The sequence below is a fragment of the Castor canadensis genome, chromosome 3 (genome assembly GCF_047511655.1).
Source record: "Castor canadensis chromosome 3, mCasCan1.hap1v2, whole genome shotgun sequence".
Taxonomy (NCBI): Eukaryota; Metazoa; Chordata; class Mammalia; order Rodentia; family Castoridae; genus Castor; species Castor canadensis.
The window spans coordinates 90,991,595-91,018,662 of record NC_133388.1 but is presented as its reverse complement, the minus strand read 5'-3'; the positions used below and the strand labels follow the sequence as shown (position 1 = coordinate 91,018,662).

The following is a 27,068-nucleotide window of genomic DNA, read 5'->3' as shown; positions in this document are numbered from 1 at the left end:
GATGATATCTAGAATGGAAGGGTGAGAGGAGAGGAAAAGCAAAGAAGGTAAAGAAAAAGGGAAAAAAACGAAACTAAACAAACAACAACAACAAAAAAAACAGAGCAAAAGAAATAAACAGGGAGAGATAGTGTACTAATCAGTGGTGAGCTAACAGGCATTAGAGAGACAGAGAGAGGATAAAAAAAAATCCCCAAGTTCAAATGCATTAAAGTTTAAGTCTTAATAGTTTTGGTGTTAGTCCTTCAGCATCCAGTTCTGGTGTTGGTATCTGAGTCGTAGTTCTGCCATTGTCTCATTAAAGGGGAAAAAATAATCCCAAATTCAAATGCAATATAGTTTCAGTTAGTCATTCAGCATCCAGTCCTGGTGTTGGTGTTTGAGTAGTAGTTTGGTGGTTAGGAGCTGGTGTCTGGTGGTGTGGGAGCCCTCCTGGTTTCTCCATTTACCATGGAGTGGGGATGCTATGTGAGGGCTGGAGTGTGGAGGTGTTGGAGTTTTGCCTCTTCTTGGTGGTTTTTCCTGCCAGGTATATCTCCAGCTCTTCTCCAAGATTTTACTTTAGGAAGCACGCTTTCTGCTTCCTCCCTCTAGTCACAATCTTGGAATCTCTGAAAACACTTTCCTGAAAAAATTTCAAGAACACAATGAAGCTGTAAAAGCTTCAAGTGCTAGACACAATGCTATTGGGCTTCAGTAAAGAATTAATGTTTGAATAGAGTGGCACCACTGTCCTGAAAAGCCTAAGAACCAAAGGCAGAATTCTGGAAAAATGGAGTTTTATTTTCTGTAAGAAAAAAATAGATCTTTCTCCTACTTCTGCTCAACTCTAGGCAGTTAACAGAATCAGGGGCACTAGGTTCTCAACTGTGCCATCCTTTCTGATCTTGTTTTCTCATCCTGTTTTACCTCCAGGTCCCATCCATGCTTTCTTGATTCCATATCCATAATTTTCTTGAGTTCCTCTACCCTCTTCATTGCCTGCTCAATCTCAACCACAAGGCTTACCACTAATTCAATGTCTAGCTCAGCACAGATCTAGCTGGTGGGTCTAGGACTTAGAAGCACATTGTAAGTCTCTCCACTGACACAGAGCTGCCTCTGTGGGAGAGTGGGCAGGGAAGGAAGATTGGATGTCTGCAAATTCCAACACTATTTGCTGGAACAACAACCACTTCTTCCTTGAATTGCTTTACTTCTTAGTCAAAAGTCAGTTGGCCATGACTGTGTGGGTCTGTTTTTAGATTCTGTACTATTCCATTAATCTGTGTGTCCATTTGCCATCAATTCACACACACACACACACACACACACACACACACACACACACACACACAATCTATACACAGATATTTGAAACAGCTCTCTTCACAATTACCCAAAGTGGAAAGAGTTAAAATGTCCTTGAGTTGGTAAATGGATAATATCAACCTGTGAAATATCCATATAATTGATTTTTACCCACCAAAATGAAGGAATAAACTACAAATGTGTGCAACAGCTTGGATGAACTTCCTAGGCATTATGCTGGGTAAAAGATGCCAGCCTTATAAGGTTACATACTATGAAATTCTATCTGTATGATATTTTAAAAAAGACAAAAACACAACAAAGAGAGCAGCTCTGTGGTTTCCAGGTGATGGGGAGGAGGAAGGAATGACTATTAAGAGATAGCTTAGGAGATCTTTGGAATAAGGAATTGTTTTGGTTCTGATTGTGACAGTGATTACCACATGTGTTAAAATTCATATACTTATATACCAAAAGGTTAATTATACTGTATGATAATTTTAAAAAATAAAAACAGAGACAACTTGGAGACATGCCATAAAAACATACACTTTGAGACTCAACAGATCTGGTTTGCTTTATTCCATTCTTGGTTTCATGCCTAGGTTTATGTTTAAGATGAAGATTTGCAGTCAGATTAAAAAAGGCTATACTTAGATTGATGATCTTAATTCCATAGACCTGCAGACATGATCACATGAACATTTAGTCATGTGCACACACACTCATGTTCCCATGCAAGCAGATTTTGTCCCTGTTACAACAACCCAGCTCTCTTTATCCCAGAACCCTCCCATTAAATAATTGCAGTGTTGGTAGGAGAGGAAGGGGAAGTGAGGAAGAAGGGCTGCCATGCTGGTCTGAAGCATAGTCTAGCTGGATAACCTCACTGGGCACGTTTCCAGTGAAATCAAGGAAATTCAGACCCCATGCCTGCATTTCTCATTGTTGCTCTGATCTTACCTCCACATCAGCCTCACTTTTCTGTAGCTCTGAGCCAAGCCAAAACTCCTTTGAGCTCTTAGGGACTGAGAAGGCCTATTAGTCCAGGAGGCTAGCTGGCAGCTTTGCCTCTCAGAGACTGTGTAAAGTGGTCTGAAGGAAAATCTACCCTGGCAGAGCATTTGAAGTTTGCTAAAATGATCAGGACTTTTCAAGTGACTTTGTGTTGAGGTGAGGGGATCTCTCTGAACCCAGAACTCATTGATGTGGCTGTTCTAGAGGTGCCTGATCATATTCAACTAGAAACCTGTGCCACTGCCCAGCACTGCTGAAAAGTAGGTGGACACTGAAAGTCATAAGTATAAGCAGACCTTGGGATTATCCAGCCTATCTCTCTGGATTAAGAAACTTTGGTCCCCAGATGACTGAGGTTATTTCTTTCCTGTGTGCCTGGTCCTCTCCAGGACAAGGTTCCATCTTTTCTGCCTCTATCTCCTCCTATGTATGACTCTTTTCCTCCCCAAAGACTTCCTGGTGGTGCAAGTCTGTACCTGGAACATGATCTTCACTTATCATTTCATCCCCCAGATCAGGGATCCCAGCAGTCCTGCAGCTAGGAGGGTGTGGGAAGCCACAAGCCAGAGCTAGTGAATGTGCAGATATGGATGCAGCAGAATGCTGTGTTCTTAAAAGGTCAACTAAAATGTGCTCTCAGGACTAACAGGAAGAAAACAGGAGCTCTGGGGCTGGGAATAAGGGTGAGATGCACTTAAGGAAAAATTTGGGGTTTTAAAACATTTTTTGGGGTGGGGAGTGGTATTAGATTTAAACTCAGTGCCTAACACTTGCTAGGCAGGCACTCTACCACTTTTGGTGTTGAGTTTTTTTGAGATAGGGTCTCGTGAATTATTTGCCTGGTACTGGCTTCCAACCATGATCCTTCTGAGTAGCTAGGATTATGGAGGCACTGGCACCCAGCTAAGGAAAAATGTTGATAGAAGGAAGCATATTAAGAAACTCAAAGTTTCCTTTTTCCTCTCCCATTCTTAATATCCTATTGCCACAGAAATTAGGAATGGCCCCATTCACACCTGTAGGTCTTCCTCATACAGAGCCCCAGGTCTAAGGATTCATTCTACTGCAGAAAACCACAGGACTGGGGGCATGGCTCAAGTGATAGTGTGACTGCCTAGCAAGCAAGAGGCCCTGAGTTCAATCCCTAGTACCACCAAGAAGAAAGGAAAGGAAAGAAGGAAGGAAGAGAACACTGCCACGGCCATTCTAAACATCTATAAGTGTAATACATAAAGACAGTAACAGAGCTGGTCATACTGGTTGGAAACATGACTGTCTATGACTATCCCAGGCTATACACAACTGTAAATAGAGTGGGGTGGCACATGCATGTAATTGCAGCACTTGGGGATAGAGGCAGGAAGATTGAGAGTTAGAGGCCAGGCTGGGCTATATCGTAGACCTGTCACAAACAAACAAATGATCAAGTGTAATGATTACGGATGACAGTAGGGCTGGTGGAGTGGCTCAAGCAGTAAGAGTGCCTGCCAACAAGAGATCACGGTAACCTAGGCTTGTCTTTTTTACTGTCTCTAAGGGCTGATTTATAGGTTTCAAACTGAGATTTTACCCAAAGGCTCGTGTGTTAAAGTCTTGGTTAAACTGAGAATGGGTTTACACACCTGTAACCCCAGAATTTGGGAGGCTGAAGCAGGAGGATTGCAAGTCCAAGGCCAGCAAGATGCTTGCTCGCTCTCTCTCTCTCAAAAAAAGAAAAAGGTTGATTGCCAGTTGATAGGCTTTCAGGAAATGATTGGATCCTGAGTGCTTAATCGGTGGACTCATAATCTAATGGAGGTGGGGCCTAGTTGGGGAAGTGGGTCATGGGGGACATGGCCTGGAAAGATGTCCCTTGTGCTCGGCCCTTTCCACTCTCTCTCTGCTCCCCATCTGGTGCACAGCCTCCTCTGCCACCTGCTCTCATGGCCTTGCCTCAGGCCCACAGCACTGAAGCCAGCTGATTGTGGGCTGAAACTGCTGAGCAAAATAAATGCTCCCTCCTTACACTGTTTCTTTCAGGTATTTGTATAGTGATAAAAAGTCTGACTAACACACCAAGGATCCGGAAGTCTGAGAGTGCACCAGCAAGAGAGAGCTGCCACTCCAAGGCACTTAGAGAAGGAGTGAGGCTGGGGGATTTCCTTCCTGAGTTAAGTCTCTAGCAGCAGAAGGAACAATGACAGGCAAGCTAGGAGACCTGGGCTCCAGTTTCAGCTGTGCCCCTGGCAGGGGGCCATGATCAAGTCCCTTAAAAGGCAGGGATTATGTTAGGTCAGGGCTGCCTTGTGGCACACACCTTACTGCTCTCCTGCCTTCAGTAGAGCTGGGGGTCAACCACAGCCCTGTTCAGAATTTTTTCCTACAGCATTCTAGGCAGGAACTTCCAATCAGAGTTGACATATTTATCCCTCACTTCCATGGCCTCTGAAGCCCTCCAGCTCTGAGGTTTAAGTAAAAGAGCCATTTTTCTGACTTAGTAGTGGAAATGGAAATTTAAGATCTTAATTTCAGCCAGGCACTGGTGTCTCAAGCCTGTAATCCTAGCTACTCAGGAGGCAGAGATCAAGATCGAGGTTCAAAGCCAGCCCAGGCAAAAAGTGTGTGAGACCCTATCTCACAAAGGAGAAAGAGCCTCAGATGATGTCTCCCTGTCTTGGGGTGGTGTTAGATCCTACCTCAAAGAAAAAACAAATCACAAAAAAGGGCAGGTGGAGTGGCTTAAGGTGTAGGCCCTGAGTTCAAACCCCCATAACACACAAAAATGGTAATTTCATAGATGCCTCCTGCCTGCCCTGATGTTAAGCAGGGTCTCCTTCCTTCTGTAGCAAGGAATTACCATATTAGAGGTTCACTCTCAGTTGGTTTACCCAGTATGACAGTGTCCCAGGCTGTAGCCCCTTTTTATCTAAAACAGCCCACCTCTAACAGTTTTATAGTCGACATCAAGGAATCTATAAGAAAAAAGAATTTTCTCAACTCACTGCAATCTAAAAATCAGAAGGGAAGGCATTTAATCACTCCATTTACCAAAACCAACCAAACTTACAGTTCCTACCTCTTCTGGGAAGCAACCACAGAAACAGAGCCCAGATGGGATGCTGTAGGAATCAGGTAACTGCAATTATGTTTTATTGACAGAAGTAGAGAAGGAGTTAATGTGGAACCCACCCCACAACCCAGTCCTCACCCCCAAAGCATACAGGAGTAAGACTCAGGAGAGGAGCTCTAACTGAAGTTATTTCTCTCAGGGCAAGGAAGGAAGAGGAGAGAGGCTGGCATGGAAATGCTAAGGTCAAGGGAGAAGGGCCTTGGGTGGAGCTCTACACAGAAGCGTCATAGTGGACTGGCACATACGGGCTCCCCTCACAGGCCACAATGATGTGCTGCTTTTTCTGGGTGGTCGTGTAATCACAGTTGGGGTATTTGGAGCCACTTGTCACACGACACTCTGTGATGCTCATGCTGGCAGTGCTCTTATAGCAGTTGGTCTGCCCATTCTTGCAGGTGACATTTTCCTGGAAGCAGACGGCCTGGACATCTGCCAGGGACTCATGCACAAAGGTGTTCAGTGCCTTGCAGCTGCTCTGTGTCATATTTCGGCGTGTCATCATTTGGTTGCAGTAGGTGGAGCTGGTGGGGGAACCGTCTGAGTCCATGTGCTGTCGCTGGAACTTCATGGCTGAGGTTTCCTTGCCCAAAGAAGGCTGGACCCACCCCAGCACCAGCAGCACCAGGACTAGCAGTGGGAACAGGCCAAAGAACTTCTCTAGAGCCATGGTGGCCTCACTGCGTTGAAAGAACCTGAATGGGAAGAGGAGCAAGTGGGAAGAGCAGGCCTCGGAAAGAGATCTCCAGCCCCAACCTGCTGATTCCCATGCGCAGTCTCCCTTTCAGGACAGCCAGGAGGATGCTTCCCTTCCTGAGAGATTTTCCAAGTAGCCGCGCGCACATTCTTCCCAAGTGTGTGTACTTGAGAACCTATCCTCAACTCTAGGAGGTAACCCAAATGCCACCTAAAATCCTGGTACTGCCACGTTTAAATACTGGAGTTTCTCTCATCTAAAATACATTTGAAAAATGAAATATACTTGGACCCACTGCTCAGATGGCTCATCAGAAGATCATTTTGAATAAACCATAAGCGAAAATGTATTCCTGAGTTATCATCAGGAATCATCCAGGACCTTGGCTGACATTGTCTTGTGTTACAACACAAGGGGAACTCAGTGCAGTGCCTGACACAGTGAAATAAAGGAGTTCCATTATATTCCAAAGACAGATGCTCGCCTCCCCTCAACCTGAGGCATCTTCTTCTCCAGCCCCCTGGGTTCTTTGCACCTTCCTGTGCCCCACTGTCACCTCTCTGCCTCCAGTGATGTTTGCCTGGCCTGAGAGTCAGTCCAAGCTTTCTCAGTGTAAGTATCACCCACCTTGGCACCTTCTTCTCCAACACTCAAGCAGAAGCTGCTCCTGACACAACCTCCCGGGTCACCTACCTAAGTTTGGGCTCCTGGGCAAAGTGGAAGGCCAGCTTCTGAAAATTCTCACACCTTGGGGTGTGGACCTTATACAGACTAGAAGGGGCTGGCTTCCAAGAAAAGTGGGAGGAGCATCAGGGCTCTGTTCAAATAAAAACAAGGACATTGTGAGGAAAGGGTGGAGAGTCACCCCCACCCCACCTCCTTCCCAGGGCTGCCCACCTACCATGCAAACCTCTGTCTGTTGATTCACAAGAAGCAACAGAAAAAGCCACTCAAACCTCCCCTACCTGGACAAAGTCCTTGTGACCTCTGCCTGCCGTTTTCACCAACAAGCCCTTGAAGGGCACATAAGGTGATCCTAGCAGAGGGAAGCCCCCCTCTCCAGGAGACTTCCGAACTTTAGCCAGACCTCCACATCACCCAACAGCCCCTCTCCTGGGGAGGGAAGGAGCAAGTGGTTGTTTGCCCCAGTGATACTGAATTATTGATCCCAAGTTTGTGTCCTGGCGAAGTCAATGATTGAAGACAACAGACCAAGAGTTAAGAGTAAAGCAAGCACACAGTTTATTGAAAAGACAGCAAAGCCCCCTATGGGGAGGAGGATTTAGTGAAAACAGCTAAGCCAAGGAATGGCTGAAATCTAGGAGATGATAAAGGGCTCTGTCTGACTAAGTCCCCTATTCTACCTTGAAAACTGGTTTGTGATTGGATGTCATTTTAGTTGATGTCTCACTGAACCTAACCACCTGGTCACCCCATCCTTATGGAACTGGACATTCCAGGAGGGTCTGGTCAGCTCATCCTGGCCTTGGGGCCCACCATTTACACTTTACAGCTACCTTTAGGTATCTTGGCGAGACATTTTGCTGGTTTACTTTCCTTGAGGAGCCTGTTTCTCGTCTCTTTGGATGTTTGTTTTCAAAGATGCTTCTCTGTCTCCTTACCTAGGAGAAAGTCCGCTGTACCTCTGCCATGTTCTCCCCTTGAGAGGCCTGCTCCTTACTCTCCTTACATGTTTACTTTTAAGGATGCCTTCCTGTGTCTCTCATCTAAGACAAACTCACTTCTGCCATGTTCTCCCCTCACATTCTTCTGTTATTTGCTCCTCTCACATTCCCAAAGTCACATCTGCCATTTGCCCCCTTACACCAGCAGGAAGACTTCCCAGATCTGGAGAAGAAAGGGGGAGAACTGCCAGAACAAGGAGGAAAAGGAGGCTGAGCTCACCCAGTTCTGCCACTCCCCACCACCCTCCACTCCTTACTCTGAGGCGTTCAGGGTGCTTGGCAATTTTTATCTATAATGACTACTTGATCCTGTAGAGCACAGTACAATAAACCAGATCCTTTTTGGAGGAACACACAAAGAACATATTTCTTAGCAACAAAACTGCCTCCTAGAAAGAGAGCTGGCCAACTTTGAAAATCTCTCCATGGTCCCTCAGTCCAAACCCTGGTTCAGCAACCTAAGATGTGAGCAAAGTTAATTTCTCTCCTCCTCAGTTTCCTCATCTCTAAAATGAGACCAATAATATGACTCCTTAGATTTCTTGTTGGGTCGAAAAAGGTAAGCTGGTGGAGGGCTCAGCAGAGTGGCCTGATTTTAGTAAAGAAAGTATCCTAGGAATCAGCTCCTGGGAGGGTCACAGGAGCGGTTGACAGCTCCCAGGAAGTCTGCTCAAACAGCACTTGGGAATTTTGAATTGCCTTCTGAAGGGAGAGGAAGTCACACTAGAGTTTTGCTAAAATCTACTGATAGTAGAAGTTTGGAAGTCCTGGAGAAGAAGACAACAGAAGGACCTAGGGTGGGAAGAACAAAATTCTTTAAGGGGAAAATTTTAAATTGTTTTCTCATGTGGTATCCAAATAAAATCAACAGTACTTGCTAATATGTAAGAAGCTGAATGTGGGGTAGGGGTAGGAAAACCTGATGTGACAAGAGATTTCACATTCCCAAAGTTCATCTGCTCCCTCAGCCCTGTACACCAGGAAATCATAAACAGGGTTAAAATGAAGCAAACATTGTTTAATTTGGGTGTAGAATAGATTTGCAAATCAGGAAAACACAGGCTCAATTTAAAAACCAGGTAAGTACTCCATATGAAAAAGAGCCTTATTTGGGGGAAGATATGCAGAATGGAGGTAAATTCAGTGGTTAGAAACTGAATTCAGCCAGGGATCATAAATTTTATAAGTTCATTGAAATGCTCAAGTCAGGAGACAAACTGGGAAATGTAGCTTTTCTCAAACCTTGCAAGATGTTGCTAGATTCCAGAAAATTGTTACCTGATAGTCTCAGTTTCCAGCATGATGTCTGGATTAGTCCTGTCAGAAAAATCTTGAAGCTTTAGAAAAGCATTTTTACTCTCCTTTTGACCATTCTACAGCCATGTTTATGTTTTTAACCCCCACCCAGGCTTTCTTTGTCTGGGAATCCTTAGAAAGTGTTTACATTACCTCGAGTGGTCAAGCTAGATGTGCTCCTTCATTCATTTGACAGTGGGATACAGAGATAAATAATGCACAGGACTTGTCCAAAATGTCCCTGGTGGCATGGTTTGGAGTTGTCAGGTGGACTATGCTACCAAGCAAGGACTCACTGCCTGATGCACATAGAAACCAACACCATGGCACTGTCATCAGAGGACACATGAGAGGGTTTCCACAGCTTCCCAGTTCTTAAGATCCACAAACATGAAAAGCGTATCAAGGTGTTTCACAACAAGGAGTCTCACAGGTGAAAGTTTAAGCAAGGATTTATTTTAGCATAGTAGGATAAAGTATAGACAATGGGGAGAGAAAGAGAAACATTCCTACCCTCATGCAGGAAATGGGAGCAAAAATTCAAAATGGTGGTCCCCAACTCTTAGTTTTATAGTGGAGAGCTGGGGGAATACACCTGGTCAAAGATAAGGCATCTGGAAGGCTGCGATGGCTGACAGGAAAAGGTCATCCTCCCAAATCACACCTTAAATCAGGGCAATAGGATGATTTAGAACTTCTCTTTCCTATATACGATTATTCTTCACCCCTCCAAGGATCCTTGATGCTTCCTAACATCTCAAAGAGGAAAGTAGAAGCAAGTAGCTCCTCTTTGTCTCCCTGTTTCTGTCACTTAGCATCCAACAGGAGATGGGAGGGGCCAGCTGCCCTGGCTCATCTTGATTAAAATATAATTTCCCTGTCTCTTCATCTGTCTATTCTGCCCCAGCATCAGTTTTTGCAAAAAGTAAAACTTTAGTGGTCAACCAGCAAGGAGGTCAAGAACAGTGTACTCAGATCTGCCTCCTCATCAGTTGTTGGCGGCAGAGGGCATGGGAAGGGAGACAGGGAGCACCAAGGAGGCATTTAGGGTTCTTTAGTCTGGGCATAGCCTGTCATCATGCTGACAGATCTGGAGTCAGGAATAAGGCAGGCAGGTAAGCAAAGGGTCTAAGAACTAATTGTGAGTCACACAATCAAACAAAGGAAGAAAATTAGTCACAGAATGTTTTTCACTCCTGTTTCACCACAAAGCAAGTGTTCTAGAATGGGACTGCAAAACAGTCCCTACGCAGAAGGGAAAGGAAGGTACAGGAGGAGAAGCAGCAGTTTGAGGACTATTCCCAGAATTTTAGAACCAAGGCCCTGCAAACCCCATTGCTCACTCAGGACATGGCCGTAAAAGAACCAGTAAACTTGCATTAGCTCAGTACCAAGTTGGCATTGAAATTGGGGAACACCTTACTCTGGTGAATAACAACCCCACTGCAGAGTCATTGGCAACCTTCTTGGGACACCGCTCTTCCCCAAGGAGCTTTCACTCTGTGGCTTAATGAACTTTCTTACCTCTATGCTCACCCTTCCTTGTCTGTGAAGTTCATTCTTCAGCTTTGTGAGACAAAAACCCTGAGTGCTGGCTAAACACATAAACCAGCAAGATTGAGTGGGGGGCTTTTGGTCCTACACAAATCTCCCATTTCAATGCCCCTTCTCAGGTTGCATGTTTCTTTTGGAAGGAAGTTATCACACTCTGCACGGGGGGATTTTGAGCTTGTGACATAAAAAGGTCATTGACTAGGGTAGCTTCTGCCCATGTCTATTGTTGAAAAGCCAGTTCCTGAAAAACAACTCATTATTAAGAAATTTATGCCCAGGCCTTAATGAATTTTAATTCCATCAAGGTGGTGACCCCGGCCACACAAAAGTAGGCATTCTTTTGGCAGTAAGATGGTTTTGGAACCACAGTTCAGCTATAAGCAGGCCTTGTGCAATGCAAATAGAACTCTTTGGCAAACTGGGCATGGTACCACGTGCTTAATCTCAGCACCCAGGGGCTGAGGCATGAGAACCAGGAGTTCTCATGCAGCCTGGGCCACACAGCAAGATCCCATCTCAAAACCAAAAAAACGCCCCAACTACTTAGGTGGCCACCTTTCCAGACAGGCCATTTCATCTGATTCTTCATGGCAATCTGATGAGCCCTTGAAGTTTCAGTCAGTTTAACTTCATGGGAAACCATCACAAACCTGCCCACCTAAAAGGCAAGTAGAGGCACACTGATTGTGAAAACAGAGTTTATTTCAGCCAAAATGAGGATGGTCTTCTGAGGAGAAAATAAGAACTCTAGTTGCCCAGAATAAGTGCTCTCAAGATGGTTTTCCAAGGGGTCTGGAGGTTACAGACCTGGACTGAGGATGTAGCTCAGTGGTAGTGTTTGCTTAGCATGTGTGAAGTTCTGGTTCAATCTCCAGGACTGGAGAGACAGAGAGAGAAAGAGAGAGACAGACAGAACTGGTTATTATCATTACATTGGTCTATAAAAATAGCACAGAATGTTAATTGATATTTGGTCACTTGTGCTATGCCTTACAGGTTAGAATCATGATAAACAAGAAAAAGCTTTTACTGGAATTACTATTTTTATGGCATCAGGAAATCCATAAGAACCGGCTATGCTAGGTCAGCATGACACCAGGCTAAAGAATCTTGTGACCTCATTTTTGTGACATTTAAATCTGTTTCCTACCTTACTCTAGCCTTCCCCTTGGCCCAGTTGCAAAGGCAAAGCTGCCTCATTTCAGGGCAGCTGTCACTGCAACATTTGTTGAAGCTACTGCTGAACTAGTTCTAGGCCCCACGGGACCTCCTAGTCCCACATGCCGTAGAGACACAACCAGTTGAGAATGCCAGTGATGCCAAGGTGGTTGCAGGGTAACTGCAGAGAGATGGCTCAGAGCAAAGATGGATTCAAAATGGAGGACAGATGTCATGCTTTTCTCTGGCTTGTAGTTAATTCACAGGCCCGAGTAAGGAGTTCATGCTGTTCAGCTAATGTGTTTGAGCACCTCTTACAATTCCCCCGCTTATGTTTGAACATACTCAGTATTAAGGGAATTAGGTGTGGCCAAAGAAATTAGTACAGGAGAAATATGTCAAATGATACCTGAACTATTGAGCAAAAAATCTTGTTTAAATCTAAAATTAGAAACACCATTACAAAGCAGAATACAGAGGGAATAAAAGTCAAATAAACTGGGTAGGGGAACTCATTTTAAAATAATTTTATGACTACTAAAAGATACATTTAGATTCCACAGAAATAGTAACTTTTGTCTCTATTTAAATAGAAGGCCTTGACCAAAAATATGAGTTTGTCTTTTGTCAGAGGTGTTCAGTAGCTATGTGTAAGAACACTTCTTTAAAACCTCTTGGCTTTAGTAAATTTTGGGAGGTCTGGCACAGGTGACTCCATCTGGATTGTGATTGTTTTCCACCTTGTCTCCAAACTGTTTGTCTCTAAACAGTTTCTTCTGAAGGCTTCAATAGTTAACCATTCTGGTTAATGAAAGTCCCTTTTTGCTGGGGATAGCTTTTTCCTGGAGAGGAAGCAACAGGTAGGTCAGGTGGAAGTCATTGCCAATAAGACCTGTTTGGACCAATGTAAGCAACTGAGAGGTTTAGGAGATATGTCCTGACATCTTAAAATGCTGTATAATGTTGACCGACAGACAATAGTTAAAAGTTTCATAAGGAAAATACAAAAAAAAAGAGACTTAAATGAATTCTGATTTAGTTAATGTTTAGGTTTTCTAAGTGGTCTAAGCTTGACAAGATCAACACAAAACACAAACAAGTGTTTTGATAAAATCTTTCCTTTAAGCCAATTTTGTAAATGTTACTAAGAGCAGAACAATACTAAGAACACCTTGTGATTAAAGACATAGAGATTAGGTGAATTGTGGTTTGAAGTCAGCCCAGGGAAATACTTCTTGAGACCCTATCATGAAAAAACTCATCATAAAAAAAAGGGGGGCTGGTGGAGTGGCTCAAGGTATAGGCCCTGAGTTCAAACACCAGCACTGCAAAAAAAAAAAAAAATAGAGAATTAAGTTTCAGTTTTATATCAGTACACTAAATTTTGACTTTAGACTTTGATCTTAGAAAATTCTTTAGGTAATTTTAGGTAATAAGTTGTTAGCCAACCTAATCATACACATAAACATTTCATAAGCTGTAAGATCTTTCTAATCTGCTCTTTGAAGATATTTTTATAAAATTTTGAATTTAGACAAAATTGTTTCTTTTCCCAATAAAATGCTTTCTTAGCCTTATATTTAATATAGATCCAGAAAGAAAAGCAATCTTAAACTGTTTCTCTAGACAATAAGCAATTTACAGAAAAACATTTGTTAGTAGATCCAATTATAAATGAGTTGAATGCAAATTGCACTTAAGACAGAATGAAACAGATTAAAGTTACTGTCCGTGCAGGGCGTTTTTTCAGTCCTAAGGCAGAGGATAATTCTTGAATGCCTACATTTTGTTAGACCTGGTTGACATAAGAACTTTGAAAAACTGGTTTTCTTAAAATGTCAGTAGAAGAGGTGGGGAAGAAAAAGCAGAAGAAACAATTCCTTTATATTAACTCTACAGTAAGAATCATCCTAAATATGTTCACATACATGCATGTGCAAAACATTTTAAATTAGGCACGCCATGTCTGTTGAAGTGCACACAGTTTCAAGAGGTTAAGAGTATGCAAACTTTTAACTAAGTGTTCACAAGTTCATCAGTCAGTTATTTTTCCAGATTCCAGGAGCAGATTGAGATGTATCCCATGCTGTTCTTTAGCACTCATTTTGTGAGGCTTGATAGCTGAAGCAAGAGTGAATGCTAGGGAAGCATTTTGAATCAGTTTCACTCTCCAATAGGACAGTTGCCATAGCTAACAAGCCAATCGTCACAGACATACAATAATAGACACACACAATTCCACACGAAGACACACAAAACAATTACATTAACTTAGAGTGTATTCTTAGACAGTTTTTCTTTTTTAGTAGACTAGTCAGCTAGAATTCTCCCTAGAGGGCAAGATGGACATAGGTGCTTTTCTTTCTTAAGTTATTCACAAGAGAGATCTCCATCACAAACTCTCTGGGTTCTCTTTTACCTTACATCCCTTTCCCGCCAATGGCTAGCACAAAATTCTCAAATGACCCCAAATGCTCAGAGAAGTCTTTGAACAAGGGATAAAATTCCTTGTCAGACAAATGGCAAAAAGCCCAGATGGTTCAGATGAACCCCAAATAACCCAGAAGAGCCTCCAGACAACAAGGAAAATGAAGGTGAGGCCTGAGGTGCACTGATGGGGAGAGCTCAAGAAAGTCAGACTTCAGGGCCCCTGCCAACTAGATATTCATTTCTCTCTCACCAGATGATGGAAAAAAGCAGCCGATGCTGGTCAAAGTGGAAAGATAAGTTCTTGTTCTGGGAGAGGTTCTGGAGTTGTCATCTGGAGTTGGTCTATCCAAAGAAGGGTCACTGTAGGGGGAAGTTTCAGTCCCTTGACATGAAGATGTTATCAGTCATTCCCGTCCTTCCTTCTTTCCAAGGTGGTTCCAGGGTGACTGCAGAGAGAATGGTTCAGAGCAAAGACAGATATAAAATAGAGGACAGATGTCATGCTTTTCTCTTACTTTTAGTTAACTCACGGGTCTGAGTAAGGAGTCAGTGCTTTTCAGTTAAAGCAGTTCGAGCACCTCTTACAGATCCAACCTCAAAATTGAAAATTGAAGCGAGGCATAGTGGTTCACAGTCCTATAATCCCAGTGTCAAAAGCCTGAGGCAGAGGAATCAGAGTTGGAGGCTAGCCTGGACTACATAGCAAAACTGTCCCAAAAAAAATAAGGGTGGTGTACCTTAGTGGTAGAGCACTTGGATAGCATGTGCAAGGTCCTGGGTTTAATCCCCAGAACCAAAACAAAGACAATAGAAAAGATAAAAAAAATCCTAAAACTTGAGGTTATTATAGGAAAAAGTTAAAAACAAAAAAACAAAAAAAAACTTCTCTTCTCTACTCTCCTATATCCTAGGACCGGGGCCCTATAAATTTAACTGTAAATATTAACCACATTAATGTTTTTATACCAAATACTTCTTCCTAAGAAGTGAAGACCTAGCTGGGCACTGGTGGCTATGAAGAAGGCAGAGATCAGGAGGATCGTGGTTCGAAGCCAGCCCTGACAAATAGTTCATGAGACCCTATCTCAAAAAAACCCAAGATTAAAAAGGACTGGTGGAGTGGCTGAAGGTGTAGGCCCTGAGTTCAGACCCCAGTATTGAAAAAAAAAAAAGAAGAAGAAGAAGAAAAGAAATGTGCTCACGAGACCATCATGCCAAACAAGCCACTTTAGCCAAGACTATGATTCTATCTAAACACTCAAAGGATACATCTCTGGAGGGATTCAGAGGTCATAAATATCAACTTTTAAGTCTTTGGTTTTGAAAAAAAGGAAGAATGGAAAAATTCTGGCTATAAGTTCAGACCCAGCAGGTGCAAAAAGGGCATTTTGCCCTTCCTAAAAACAGGAGATAGGCTAGGTGCTTTGGCTCATTTCTGCAAACCCAGCTATTCCAGAGGTGGAGGTAAGGAAAATCATGGTTTAAGGCCAGTCTGAGCAGAAAGTTAGCAAGACTCCCATTTTACCAAACAAGCCAGACATGGTGGTAAGTACCATTTGGGTGAACAAAAAGAAGTCATGTTGGAATGGACTCCCTCCCCTTTGAAGGTGACTTATTGAAAACTCTCCACCTGGCTCTAAAGTAAAATGGACATCCATCCTAAGCCGTGACCTCCCATAGACCATTATCTTGGGAGGGTGAGAATTATTGAGGATTATCCCGATCCAGTGACCTTCCTGGAACTTCTCCACCCACTGCCTTTATCTACCCTTAGTCTGTAAGTGGCTGTGGGCTCCAGAACTCTTGCTGGGGACCCCCTCTGCAGGACCACTTCTCTACAATACACCCTGTGCTGGCATATGAGCTGTCCCCACCTATCTATTCTGCACTGTTCTTTCATTTCTAACACGTACCTATAATCCTAGCTACATGGGAGGCACAGGACAGAGGAGCAACGTCTGAGTTTGGTTCTGACAATAAGTGGGAGACCCTATCTGAAAACCAACTAAAGCAAAAAAAGATCTGGGGGCATGGCTCAAGTTGTAGAGCACCTGCCTGGCAAGCACAAGGCCCTGAGTTCAAACCCTAGTACTGCCCAAAAAAAGCTTAAAATAAAAAAAGCAGGAAACAAAACTCCCACGCAAAGTGTCCCTCCCTGAACCTGGAGAAAAGTAGTCTTTTCACCAGAAATTGAAGAGTGAGGCTGACAGAAAACCAACATGGTAAAATAACTCTGGTCTTCCTGTCCTCTTCCCTAAGAGGAACACTCTTGCTTGAAAGGAAAGGAAAGAAGCTAAAAAGAGAGACACCAAGAGAGAATCTGCAACCTTCATAAGCAGCAGGTCTTTATTAGGGAGAGGAGACCTGAGAGGGACCCTCGGCCATCAGAGGTAGGGTGGGGGGAGGAGCATGCCTCTCTTACAGGCTGTGTTTTTAAAGCCCCCTGTGGTGGGGAAAGAGAGGCTGGAGGGGAAAGATAGTTGGGAAGGAGGAGGATGGGGGAGGTGCTAGACATCATTGGGAAGGCCATTGGGCCCGGGCAGCCAGCCACCCATGTTGTTTTTCTCTGGCTCTTTTATTAGAGGTAGCCATGTTTGCATTGCTCCTCTCAGCATCGCTCACACCCCTTTGTGTGTTTTTGTAATTTTCTACTCTCAGTTTAGTTCATAAGCATCCAACTCAAACTGAGTTTTTAGGTCTTTATTTCCTTGTGAAGGCTCCCATGTCATGTAAAACTTACATTAAATGAATTTGTCTGTATTTCTCTTATTAATCTATCTTTTGCTACAGAGCCCAACTGAGAATCTCAAATGGGTAAGAAATGCCTGCTCCCCTATGTTCTCTAAATTTCTCTGTGATGTCCCATCATGGAACAGACAAATTGCTTACATCAGCATGGGTGGGAAACTTTGAAAACACAACCAACGTTGGTTTTCAGTCATGAAAAAAAAAATTAAAACTGTCAAAAATGTAATCCTGAAAAACCTGTAAAAGTGAGATGTGCTCAGGAACCCATCTCAAGGGCTCTTTGGACACCTTCTGACCTTGTCCCCTCCATAAAATCTGAATTTGATTTAGGTATTGTATGTGTATTTCAAGATGAGTTAAAGAATGTCCTTGTGAAAAAGCTATGACCCTTGCTGCGTGAGTTTGTGTTTCTAACCTGGGAATACTAACTTTTATTTCATTTTATCCTTTCAAATAGGAATGGCCCCATTTATTCTTTTTTGGGAGGGGACATACTGGCCCTTACACTTGAGCCACTGACAGCTGTTTTTATGCTGAGTATTTTCAAAATAGGGTCTGGCGAACTGTTTGCCTGGGCTGGCTTGAACTACAATCCTAATCTCTGCCTCCTGAGTAGCTAGGAATACAGGCATGAGCCACAGGTGCCTGGTTGCTACCATTTATTCTTATTTCATTCAGTATCCATTCTTTTTTTGAGTGTTTTATTTATTTATTTTATCTGAATATTTTATTTATTTAAAAGCATTTTGATTAGCACACAATAGTTATACAGGGGTTTCGTTATGACATTTCCATATATGTACCCCGATCTGGCTCATCCCCTCCAGTATTCTCCCTTTGCCGCTGCCCCTCCTTAAAATGACTCCAACAGTGTTCCACCAACTTTTTTTTTTTTATGGACGTATTATAACTGCAGTGGGCACTATAAACAACTTTACCCTTGCAGGGGAACACCAAGTGACCCCACAGATAATTATGTATGACCTGGGGTTTAACATAAATTACTCAACCCAGAACCCCCCTAGCCAAAATTATATTAAGATTTTTTTCATAACAACCTACCTCTTAATAGCATCCACTTGACAGAAAAAACATTATTTAGAGGATAACTGTAACCCAACAATTACCATCTGGAGTAATGGTAAACATAGCAGCAGGAATAGGATGGATTCCCTACTTTGGGCCAGGGGGAGAGGGGATATTCATGGAAAATAAAAATGCTATTCATGTAGGGTCTGAAGACTGGCAAACCAGACCACCAAAGTCTTGTAGCTACTCCTAGGAGAAGTCTTACAACTCAGGCTTTTCTATTGCAAACTGACATGCCATAGACTTCCTTCTTGCCTGCTAGGATGGAATATGTAAAGTTTTTGGTAAAGAATGTTGCATACAGGTAGAGGACCTTCATCTGAGATCACTGATCACATGAAAGCAGATGAGGAGAAGGAAAAGTATGCTACCTGGTTTGGAGGCCTCAGATTTTGGGAGGAATAACCTCTATCACCATGAGCTGCTTGCTTATGACTTGCTGAGGCAGGCTACAAGTAAGTTGCCCACATCTGGCTCAGGGATGGCCCAAATCACCCCTCATTTGGCTGAGAACCACCCACGCCCCTACCCACTCATTGATTATTGGATGGGAATCACCTGGTTCCTCCCTTCCTCTAGATTCTCATGAATTTTAAAAGTACTTGAGAAAGAAAAGCACGCCCTCTCTGCTAGCAGATTCCACCCAGGCCTTACCAAGCTTCCTTTTGTATTTCCTTTCTCTAACTTTTTTTTTTTTCCAAGTTCAGCAATGTATTTATTTATGTAGTGTTCTAAAGTTATGTTACTATTTTTATTTTTTATTTTTTATTTTTTTTTAAATTTTATTATTCATATGTGCATACAAGGCTTGGGTCATTTCTCTCCCCTGCCCCCACCCCCTCCCTTACCACCCACTCCGCCCCCTCCCTCTCCCCCCCACCCCCTCAATACCCAGCAGAAACTATTTTGCCCTTATTTCTAATTTTGTTGTAGAGAGAGTATAAGCAATAATAGGAAGGAACAAGGGTTTTTGCTGGTTGAGATAAGGATAGCTATACAGGGCATTGACTCACATTGATTTCCTGTGCGTGGGTGTTACCTTCTAGGTTAATTCTTTTTGATCTAACCTTTTCTCTAGTTCCTGGTCCCCTTTTCCTATTGGCCTCAGTTGCTTTTAAGGTATCTGCTTTAGTTTCTCTGCGTTAAGGGCAACAAATGCTAGCTAGTTTTTTAGGTGTCTTACCTATCCTCACCCCTCCCTTGTGTGCTCTCGCTTTTATCATGTGCTCAAAGTCCAATTCCCTTGTTGTGTTTGCCCTTGATCTAATGTCCACATATGAGGGAGAACATATGATTTTTGGTCTTTTGGGCCAGGCTAACCTAACTCAGAATGATATTCTCCAATTCCATCCATTTACCAGCGAATGATAACATTTCGTTCTTCTTCATGGCTGCATAAAATTCCATGTGTATAAATGCCACATTTTCTTAATCCGTTCGTCAGTGCTGGGGCATCTTGGCTGTTTCCATAACTTGGCTATTGTGAATAGTGCCACAATAAACATGGGTGTGCAGGTGCTTCTGGAGTAACCTGTGTCACAGTCTTTTGTGTATATCCTCAAGAGTGGTATTGCTGGATCAAATGGTAGATCAATGTCTAGCTTTTTGAGTAGCCTCCAAATTTTTTCCAGAGTGGTTGTACTAGTTTACATTCCCACCAACAGTGTAAGAGGTTTCCTTTTTCCCCGCATCCTCGCCAACACCTGTTGGTGGTGGTGTTGCTGATGATGGCTATTCTAACAGGGGTGAGGTGGAATCTTAGTGTGGTTTTAATTTGCATTTCCTTTATTGCTACAGATGGTGAGCATTTTTTCATGTGTTTTTTGGCCATTTGAATTTCTTCTTTTGAGAAAGATCTGTTTAGTTCACTTGCCCATTTCTTTATTGGTTCATTAGTTTTGGGAGAATTTAGTTTTTTAAGTTCTCTATATATTCTAGTTACCAGTCCTTTGTCTGATGTATAGCTGGCAAATATTTTCTCCCACTCTGTGGGTGTTCTCTTCAGTTTAGAGACCATTTCTTTTGATGAGCAGAAGCTTTTTAGTTTTATGAGGTCCCATTTATCTATGCTATCTCTTAGTTGCTGTGCTGCTGGGGTTTCGTTGAGAAAGTTCTTACCTATACCTACTAATTCCAGAGTATTTCCTACTCTTTCCTGTATCAACTTTAGAGTTTGTGGTCTGATATTAAGATCCTTGATCCATTTTGAGTTAATCTTGGTATAGGGTTCCACCAACTTTTATATCAAGTGATCAAGGCATATATTTTCAGAGAACCATTTCACAAGAACTCTTACCATCCAGGATTTCCTGGAAAGGCTGAGGTAACCAATGGCATTCTTGAAATAAAGTTAGTAAAACTTTCAGAAATCCTTGATCACCTTTGCCCAAAGAAATTCCCACTAGCCTCTATGGCCATGTAGCCACTTTCTTGGGGACATACAGGTTATCCCCTTGTGAACTGATAACTGATAACGTTTAGAGATTTCACCTTTAATACTAGATCCTGCCCTACTGCAAGCAGACATGGAAAAATATTTCAAGGCACTCCTACTATCTGCAGTCCTATCACCAACAGGTCAAGTCCGCCTTTCCACAACGTCTTTCTAACAACCTCTTCATGATCTTCAACCAGGGGGTCTTGTCTATTGAAAAATAAGAGAAAACTGCTTTTTTTTGTGGTGCTGGGGTCTGAACTCAGGGTCTACACCTTGAGCCACTTCACTAGCACTGTTTTGTGTTTGGTATTTTCGATGTAGGGTCTCATGCACTATTTATCCTATCTGGCCTTGAACCAGGATCCTCCTGATCTCTGCCTCTTAAGTAGCTGGATTACAGGCATGAGCTGCCGGCGCCTGACAGAAAACTCTCTTGAATGAGTAGCATTGGAGGGGACTTTAACAGATTCTGTTAACAACAAATACAGTGGCAAGTCTCTAGGAAGCTGATCCTTAGGTTCACGTGTCACAACTAAAGAAGAGATTCAGAATTCCACACAATTGGAAGGCCATTCCAACAATGTCTCTGCTGTTGCTAATGCTTCTTGTGGTACTTAGCAAAAAATAAAATAAAAAAAAAGCTCATACAATGTTCATAGCCAATGAGATTCATTCTCTCGGCCTGAGATGGGCAATTGGGGTTCCTGGTTTGGAAGGATCTCAGGACTATTGGCTGATCATGATCATGGTGCTGGTCCATTGCATTTTTTCCAGAATTTTAAATGCTTCTATGTACCCACTTTCTCATTAGATCATCACCATATGATACAACAGAAAGGTCAAGATGATTGATCGTGAAGATGACTGAACAATTTCCAAGCGGTGAAAATCTTTCCCTGAGTTTATTAACATCTTAGAAGTCAGAGAAGATTAGGGGGTGGGGGAGGGGGGCTGAGAGACTATATAAGTGGGTAATAGCAGACATATAAGCACACGTAAACTCTGACCCACAGCCTATAGCGATAGGTCCAAGAAGCCAATCCACTCTATACAGCAAACAGTCCAGGAAAGTAAATAACAATTCTTGCAGCAATAGGCCAAAAGCAGCTAGGACTTAATAACTAGAAACTTCCCTAATTTTTCTCTCTGTTTCCCCAATTTAGGACCAATAAGAAAAATCTGAATTTGTAACCCTAACCAATCACAGAGGATGTGCTATTTCTAGTTAGCCTTCCTCCAGCTCCCTGTGCTAACAGTCTCCAGTTGGGGCACACCTGAAGCCTTCCCTTTCCTACTCCATAGTTTCCTACTCCCCTGCCTGCCTTCAGTCTCTGCTAAGAGCAAGTGATGGTGGATGCCTCTGTTCTAGAGCACATTTTCATCTGTGTGGTTTTGTTCATTACCACAAGTTTTTTTGTTTTTTTTTTTGTGATACTGGGGTTTGAACTCAGGGCTTCGCACTTGCTAGGCAGGTGCTCTACTGCTTGAGCTACACTTTCAGCCCTTGTTTTGTTTTTGAGAAAAGTTCTTACTATGTAGCTTAGGCTGGCCTCAAACTGATGACATTCCTGCCTCAGCCTCCCAAGTGTTGGGATTATAGATGTGCACCACCATGCCTGGCTACACAAGCTCTTTAAAAAGAACAAGGAAAAGGGTACACAGAAGCTACAGATGTTTTTACAAGAAAACTTCAGAAAATCTCAAGGATGTCCTGTCATTAGGTGATTCCAAAGGCTCAGCACAGTCCCCAAAACACATAGATGTGAAGTGCATGCACACACATGCACACACACACACACACACACACACACACACACACACATACACACACATTGCAGATAGTATTCTGTGGTGCCTTGTGAAAAGCAGAAAGTGAGGAAAGGAGCAAAGTCAGACCAGGATAAGACATGATAGTGGGGCAGATGACTCATGCTTGAGAGGGAAGTGAAGTGAGGGGAAAAGATAGAAGAAAGAGCCTTATCTCTGTCCACAGAGATAAGATAAGATAGGAAAGCAGCCTAGATGGCATTTCCTCATTATCCACTGCCATCCAGAAATTCCAGTGTGATCCTAAACCAGGACAAAGAGTGTTTTTTAAAGACTGAATATAGGCGAGTGGAAGGGACTAAGTGGAAGTTAAGCTGAGATAGTGAACAGTATCTTCCTCCACCTCAGACTCTTCCTCCTGGGTAGAGAGTGCAGTCTTGGCCTGCAAGTTCCTCTTCTGTGACTCTTCTTCACTTGGCCACTCCCTGGCTAATGCTGACCTCCGAAGGGTCAAGGAACAGAACCAGGCAAGAGACTACAGAGGACAGAAGTGATTCAGACATTTCCATGTGGCAGCCTCCCCCATCCTGGTCTGGGAACTGACTCTCTCCTCTTTCCTCCCTCCCATTGCCTCAGACACTAAAAGAATTTGGGGCAGATACATCTAAGACCTTCTTCTTAGTCATGTGTCAGAAAGTGTGCCCAAGTCTGCAGGCACAGGGGACAAGTGAAAGACATGGGAACAGCTTTAGATCCTATTAAAAGAATTATCTCTTATTAGAAGAATTTCACATAGTGAGGATGGATATGGACAAAATGTTTTCTGTGGAAGAGAAAGAAACATTCTTGTGTCCCAGAATCTCTGAGGAGACTGTTGGTGAGTCCAAGTGTGACTGGATGGGGGGAGGTGAGGATGTCTACCTGCAAGGTAAGTGAGAAATGAGGAGGTGGTGTTCAGTGGGTTCCAGAAGGTTACAAACCAACTATAAAAGAGCAAGTGGAGGGCTGGAGGAGTGACTCAAGTAGTAGATGCCTGCCTAGCAAATGTAAGGCCCTGAGTTCAAATCCCAGTACTGAAAAAAAAAAAAAAGAAAAGAGCAAGAAGCTCTCAAGGCCATGCAATTTATCCTTCATCTTGGTTTTTCCCTTTTTATTTTTAAGTTCTGTTTATTAAAATTAAAAATGAGTTTAACATTTTATTTAAGAGAGTCTCCAGGAAACTTGCTGTGTCAGTGCTGGGTTCTCTCCATCTGGCTGCCACAGAATTGACTCAGGGCAGGCATTCCAAAAGAAAATAACGAAGATTCTGGGGAGGGGGAAGATGATAGATTGTTGACATTCCTATAGACCAGTGGCAACCAACTACCCTAAAAAAGGAAGATCAGAAGACCCCAAAAGGCACCAGCAGGGTTCCATAGCCATTGAGAAGAAAAGCCTTCTTTGAATCTGCAAATAGAAAAACAACTAACCGAGGGAGAATGACTTGAGTTGCCATTCACTTGAAGAACTACACTTCAAGTGTTGCTCCTGATCCCCTGCCCCTGCCCCATGCAGCTCCAGAGGCTCCATTACTTGGTGGTAAGTCCCACTTCCAGGCACACACAGGAACTTGGAGCTCCATGCTCCCCCCGGTACTTGACCTGCTACCTTTACCTTGAAACACCAGGGAAACTGGCACACCTGTGTAAGCAGGCCCCCATGGCTCCCACTGCTCCATGGCTAACAGAAGGTGAAAGCCAGCAGGTTCAGTTCCCCCAGCATCAGTGCCACAGAACTGAGATCCCTCAATCCCGTGTGGGAAATCAGGCCCCAGAACTCTCCCTGCCTTCAGGCTTTATTCTCCTGAGCTGGCAGTAGCACCTCGGGACTGTGCATCCTGAAGACCATGCAGGAAATCAGGCCCCAGAACTCCCACTGCCCACAGGCTTTGTTCTCCCATGCCTGCAGCAGCTGCTATGGTTCCTGGAAGCCCATGCCCCAGTGCAAGTAGACCTCAAGGTCTCTGCTGCCTTGTGAGCACCAGACAATTCAAGCCCGCTGGCCTTGCTGCCCCATGGGTACCCTCAACTTGCTACACAGTGCTAGGAGCCTGCCACCACACATCCAGTGAATCCAGGCTTCAGGCCTTGCTATTTTGCTGGTGCCAAGAAACTTCCTTCCCCACAGAGCACAGAGGCTCAGCAATCCCCACTGTCCCTGTCAGCAAGACAGCCCTTGCTCCCCCTTCAAAGAGTAGGAATGACAGCTCTAACCTGCTATTCTTCAGGCAGCACCAGAAGCCCTGTCCTCCCAAGGTACACAGAAGCCCAGTGCTTCACACTGCACCTCCCTGTAGGATAGTCACATGTCTCATGCCCAAGAGCTGGAATCCCAGCTCTTCCACCAAGTGGCAACCTGCTACTCTGCCGGTATTAGGAGACCCTAACCCACCACAGTGCACAGAGACCTAGTGCTCCCCACTATGACTGCAGGAGAGCCCCTGCACCCCCATCAAAGAGCGGGAACTCCAGCTCCTTCACTGAGGGGAGAAAAGATGTAATCTGCATAACAACAAGAACCCTGCAATGGGTAACATATCCAGCATACCCCTCTCTGAGGAACACTGCTGGATCTCCAAGAGGAAAAAAAACCTCGAAACACCAATTACAGGGGCATGACAGATCAAAACTATAACCAAAAACAACTTACAGGTGCATAAATCTCAAAGCAGAATGAAACAGCAAGACAACCACTCTCCATCAAAAGTCAATTCCACCAGTAAGAATCCAGACACCTGCGTACAGGAAAAGCTATCAAATAATGAATTCCAAAATACATAGTAAAAATGATTAACAACCTCAAAGATGAAACACAAAAGTTAGTATTTAACCTCAAAGAGAATGTGAATAAACAATTAAATGAGCTAAAGAAATACAGATGAATGAAATTAAGAAGACTATCCAGGATATGAAAGAAGAAAGCAATAAAGATATGAAAACTCTGAAAAATAATAAATCTAAAATAACTCAATATCCCAAATAAATATTCCAATCAAAAGCTTGGTGAACAGAGTGGAGCAAGTTGAAAATAGAGTATCAGGAATAGAAGACAAAGTAGAGGAATTAGACCAATCAGTAAAAGATCATGAAAGAATGCTAAGAAAATACAAATGGAACATGCAAGATAGATATGGGACCCAATGAAAAGACCAAACCTACAAATCATGGGTTTAGAAGGAAAGAAATATAAACTAAAGGCATTGATAACCTATTCAAAAGAGTAATAGCAGAAATTTTCCCTAATCTCAAGAAAGAGAGAGTCAGACAGCTACAGGAAGCTTACAGAACACCAAACTGTCAGGACCAAAAGAGAAACACCCCCAGACACATCATAATCAAAACACTCAGCACACAGAACAAAGAAAGAATTCTGGAAGCTGCAAAAGAGAAAAGACACATCACATATAAAGGCAAACCCATCAGAATAACAGCAGATTTCTCAACTCAAACTCCTAACACAAGAAGGATATGGAAAGACATAATTTAGGCCCTGAAAGAAAGCAGCTGTCAACTTAGACCAGTCTATTCAGCAAAACTATACTTCCTAATTGAAGGAGAAACTAAAACCTTCTACAACAAGGAAAACTAAAGGAATTTGAGACCACCAAGCCAGAACTACATAAAATACTTAAAAGACTTTATGTACATAAGAAGAAACTAGAGTGAGACAGGTAGAGTCAAGAAAGAATAAACACTTTTAAGCAAGCAAACCAGTAAACAAGAAAGGTAAAACTAAACAACAGGAATGACTGGAAACAACAGGCACCTCTCAATGTTAGCACTGAATGTAAATGGCCTCAACACCCCAACAAGAGCCATAGAATAGTAAATTGGATTAAAAAACAAGACCCAACCATATGTTGCTTACAAGAGACCCATCTCACTGAAAAAAAATAAACACTGGCTTAAAGTCAAAGGTGGAAAAAAGTTTTCCAAGCAAATGAACCACACAAACAAGCAGGAGTAGCAATAGTCAAATCTGATAAAGTAGACTTCAGACTAAAATCAATCAGAAGAGACAATGAAGGTCCCTTCAAATTAATTAGAGGAACATTTCATCAAGAGGAAATATCAATTCTTAGCACATATGCACCAAAGACAGGACCACAATGTACATTAAAAAAAAAAACTCTAGTAGCCCTAAGAGCACAGATAGACCCTAACACAATGATAGTGGGAAACCTGGACACTCCACTGTCACCAATAGATAGGTCATTCAGACAGATCAACAAAGAAACTTCAGAGCCACTCCACACATTAGACCAAATAGACATGGTTGATATCTACAGAGTATTTCACTCAATACCTAGGCAATATACATTCTTTTCTGCAGCTTGAACTTTCTCTAAAATATATCATATTTTAGGACACAAAGCAAGTCTCAACAAATTCAAGAAAATCAAAATAACCCCCTGTGTCATATCAGATCACAATGGAATAAAACTAGACCTCAACAACAAAAGAAAACCCAGAAAATATTCAAACACTTGGAAACTAAACAACACACTGCTGAAAAACCAATGGGTGACCAAAGTAATAAGGGAAGAAATAAAAAAGTTCCTAAAATCCAATGAAGATGAAAATACAACTTACCAGCAAAGGCCGTGCTAAGGGGAAAGTTTATAGCTATAAGTGCCTACATTGAAAAAACAGAGACCTCTCAAATAAACAACCAAATGATGCACCTTAAACTCCTAGAAAAACAAGAGCAAACCAAACCCCAAACCAACAGATGGAGAGAAATAATAAAAATCAG

At 42.9% G+C, this 27,068-nt stretch overlaps 1 protein-coding gene and 1 long non-coding RNA gene across 3 annotated transcripts in view; both read right to left on the bottom strand.

Moving 5' to 3' along the window:
• Positions 1 to 5,295: 5,295 nt before the first annotated feature.
• Rnase1 (ribonuclease A family member 1, pancreatic) lies at positions 5,296 to 6,848 on the bottom strand. Of its 2 annotated transcripts, none has more exons than XM_074066930.1 (2): positions 6,738 to 6,848; positions 5,296 to 6,108 (listed from the first exon to the last, which is right to left on the bottom strand). In XM_074066930.1, the coding sequence occupies exon 2, from the start codon at positions 6,081 to 6,083 to the stop codon at positions 5,628 to 5,630; it is 456 nt and encodes a 151-aa protein (XP_073923031.1). In that variant the 5' UTR covers positions 6,084 to 6,108; positions 6,738 to 6,848; the 3' UTR covers positions 5,296 to 5,627. The 2 variants fall into 2 exon arrangements, with proteins under 2 accessions (XP_073923031.1, XP_020033175.1); XM_020177586.2 differs by having other exon boundaries at positions 6,804 to 6,846.
• Positions 6,849 to 11,368: 4,520 nt separating this feature from the next.
• LOC141421306 (uncharacterized) overlaps positions 11,369 to 27,068 on the bottom strand; it is a 29,298-nt gene continuing 13,598 nt past the window's right edge. Inside the window, exons 2-3 of the long non-coding RNA XR_012445910.1 lie at positions 14,484 to 14,679; positions 11,369 to 11,522 (exon numbers count right to left, since the gene is read on the bottom strand). This is a non-coding gene — a long non-coding RNA (uncharacterized lncRNA). The remainder of the gene's footprint in view (positions 11,523 to 14,483; positions 14,680 to 27,068) is intronic.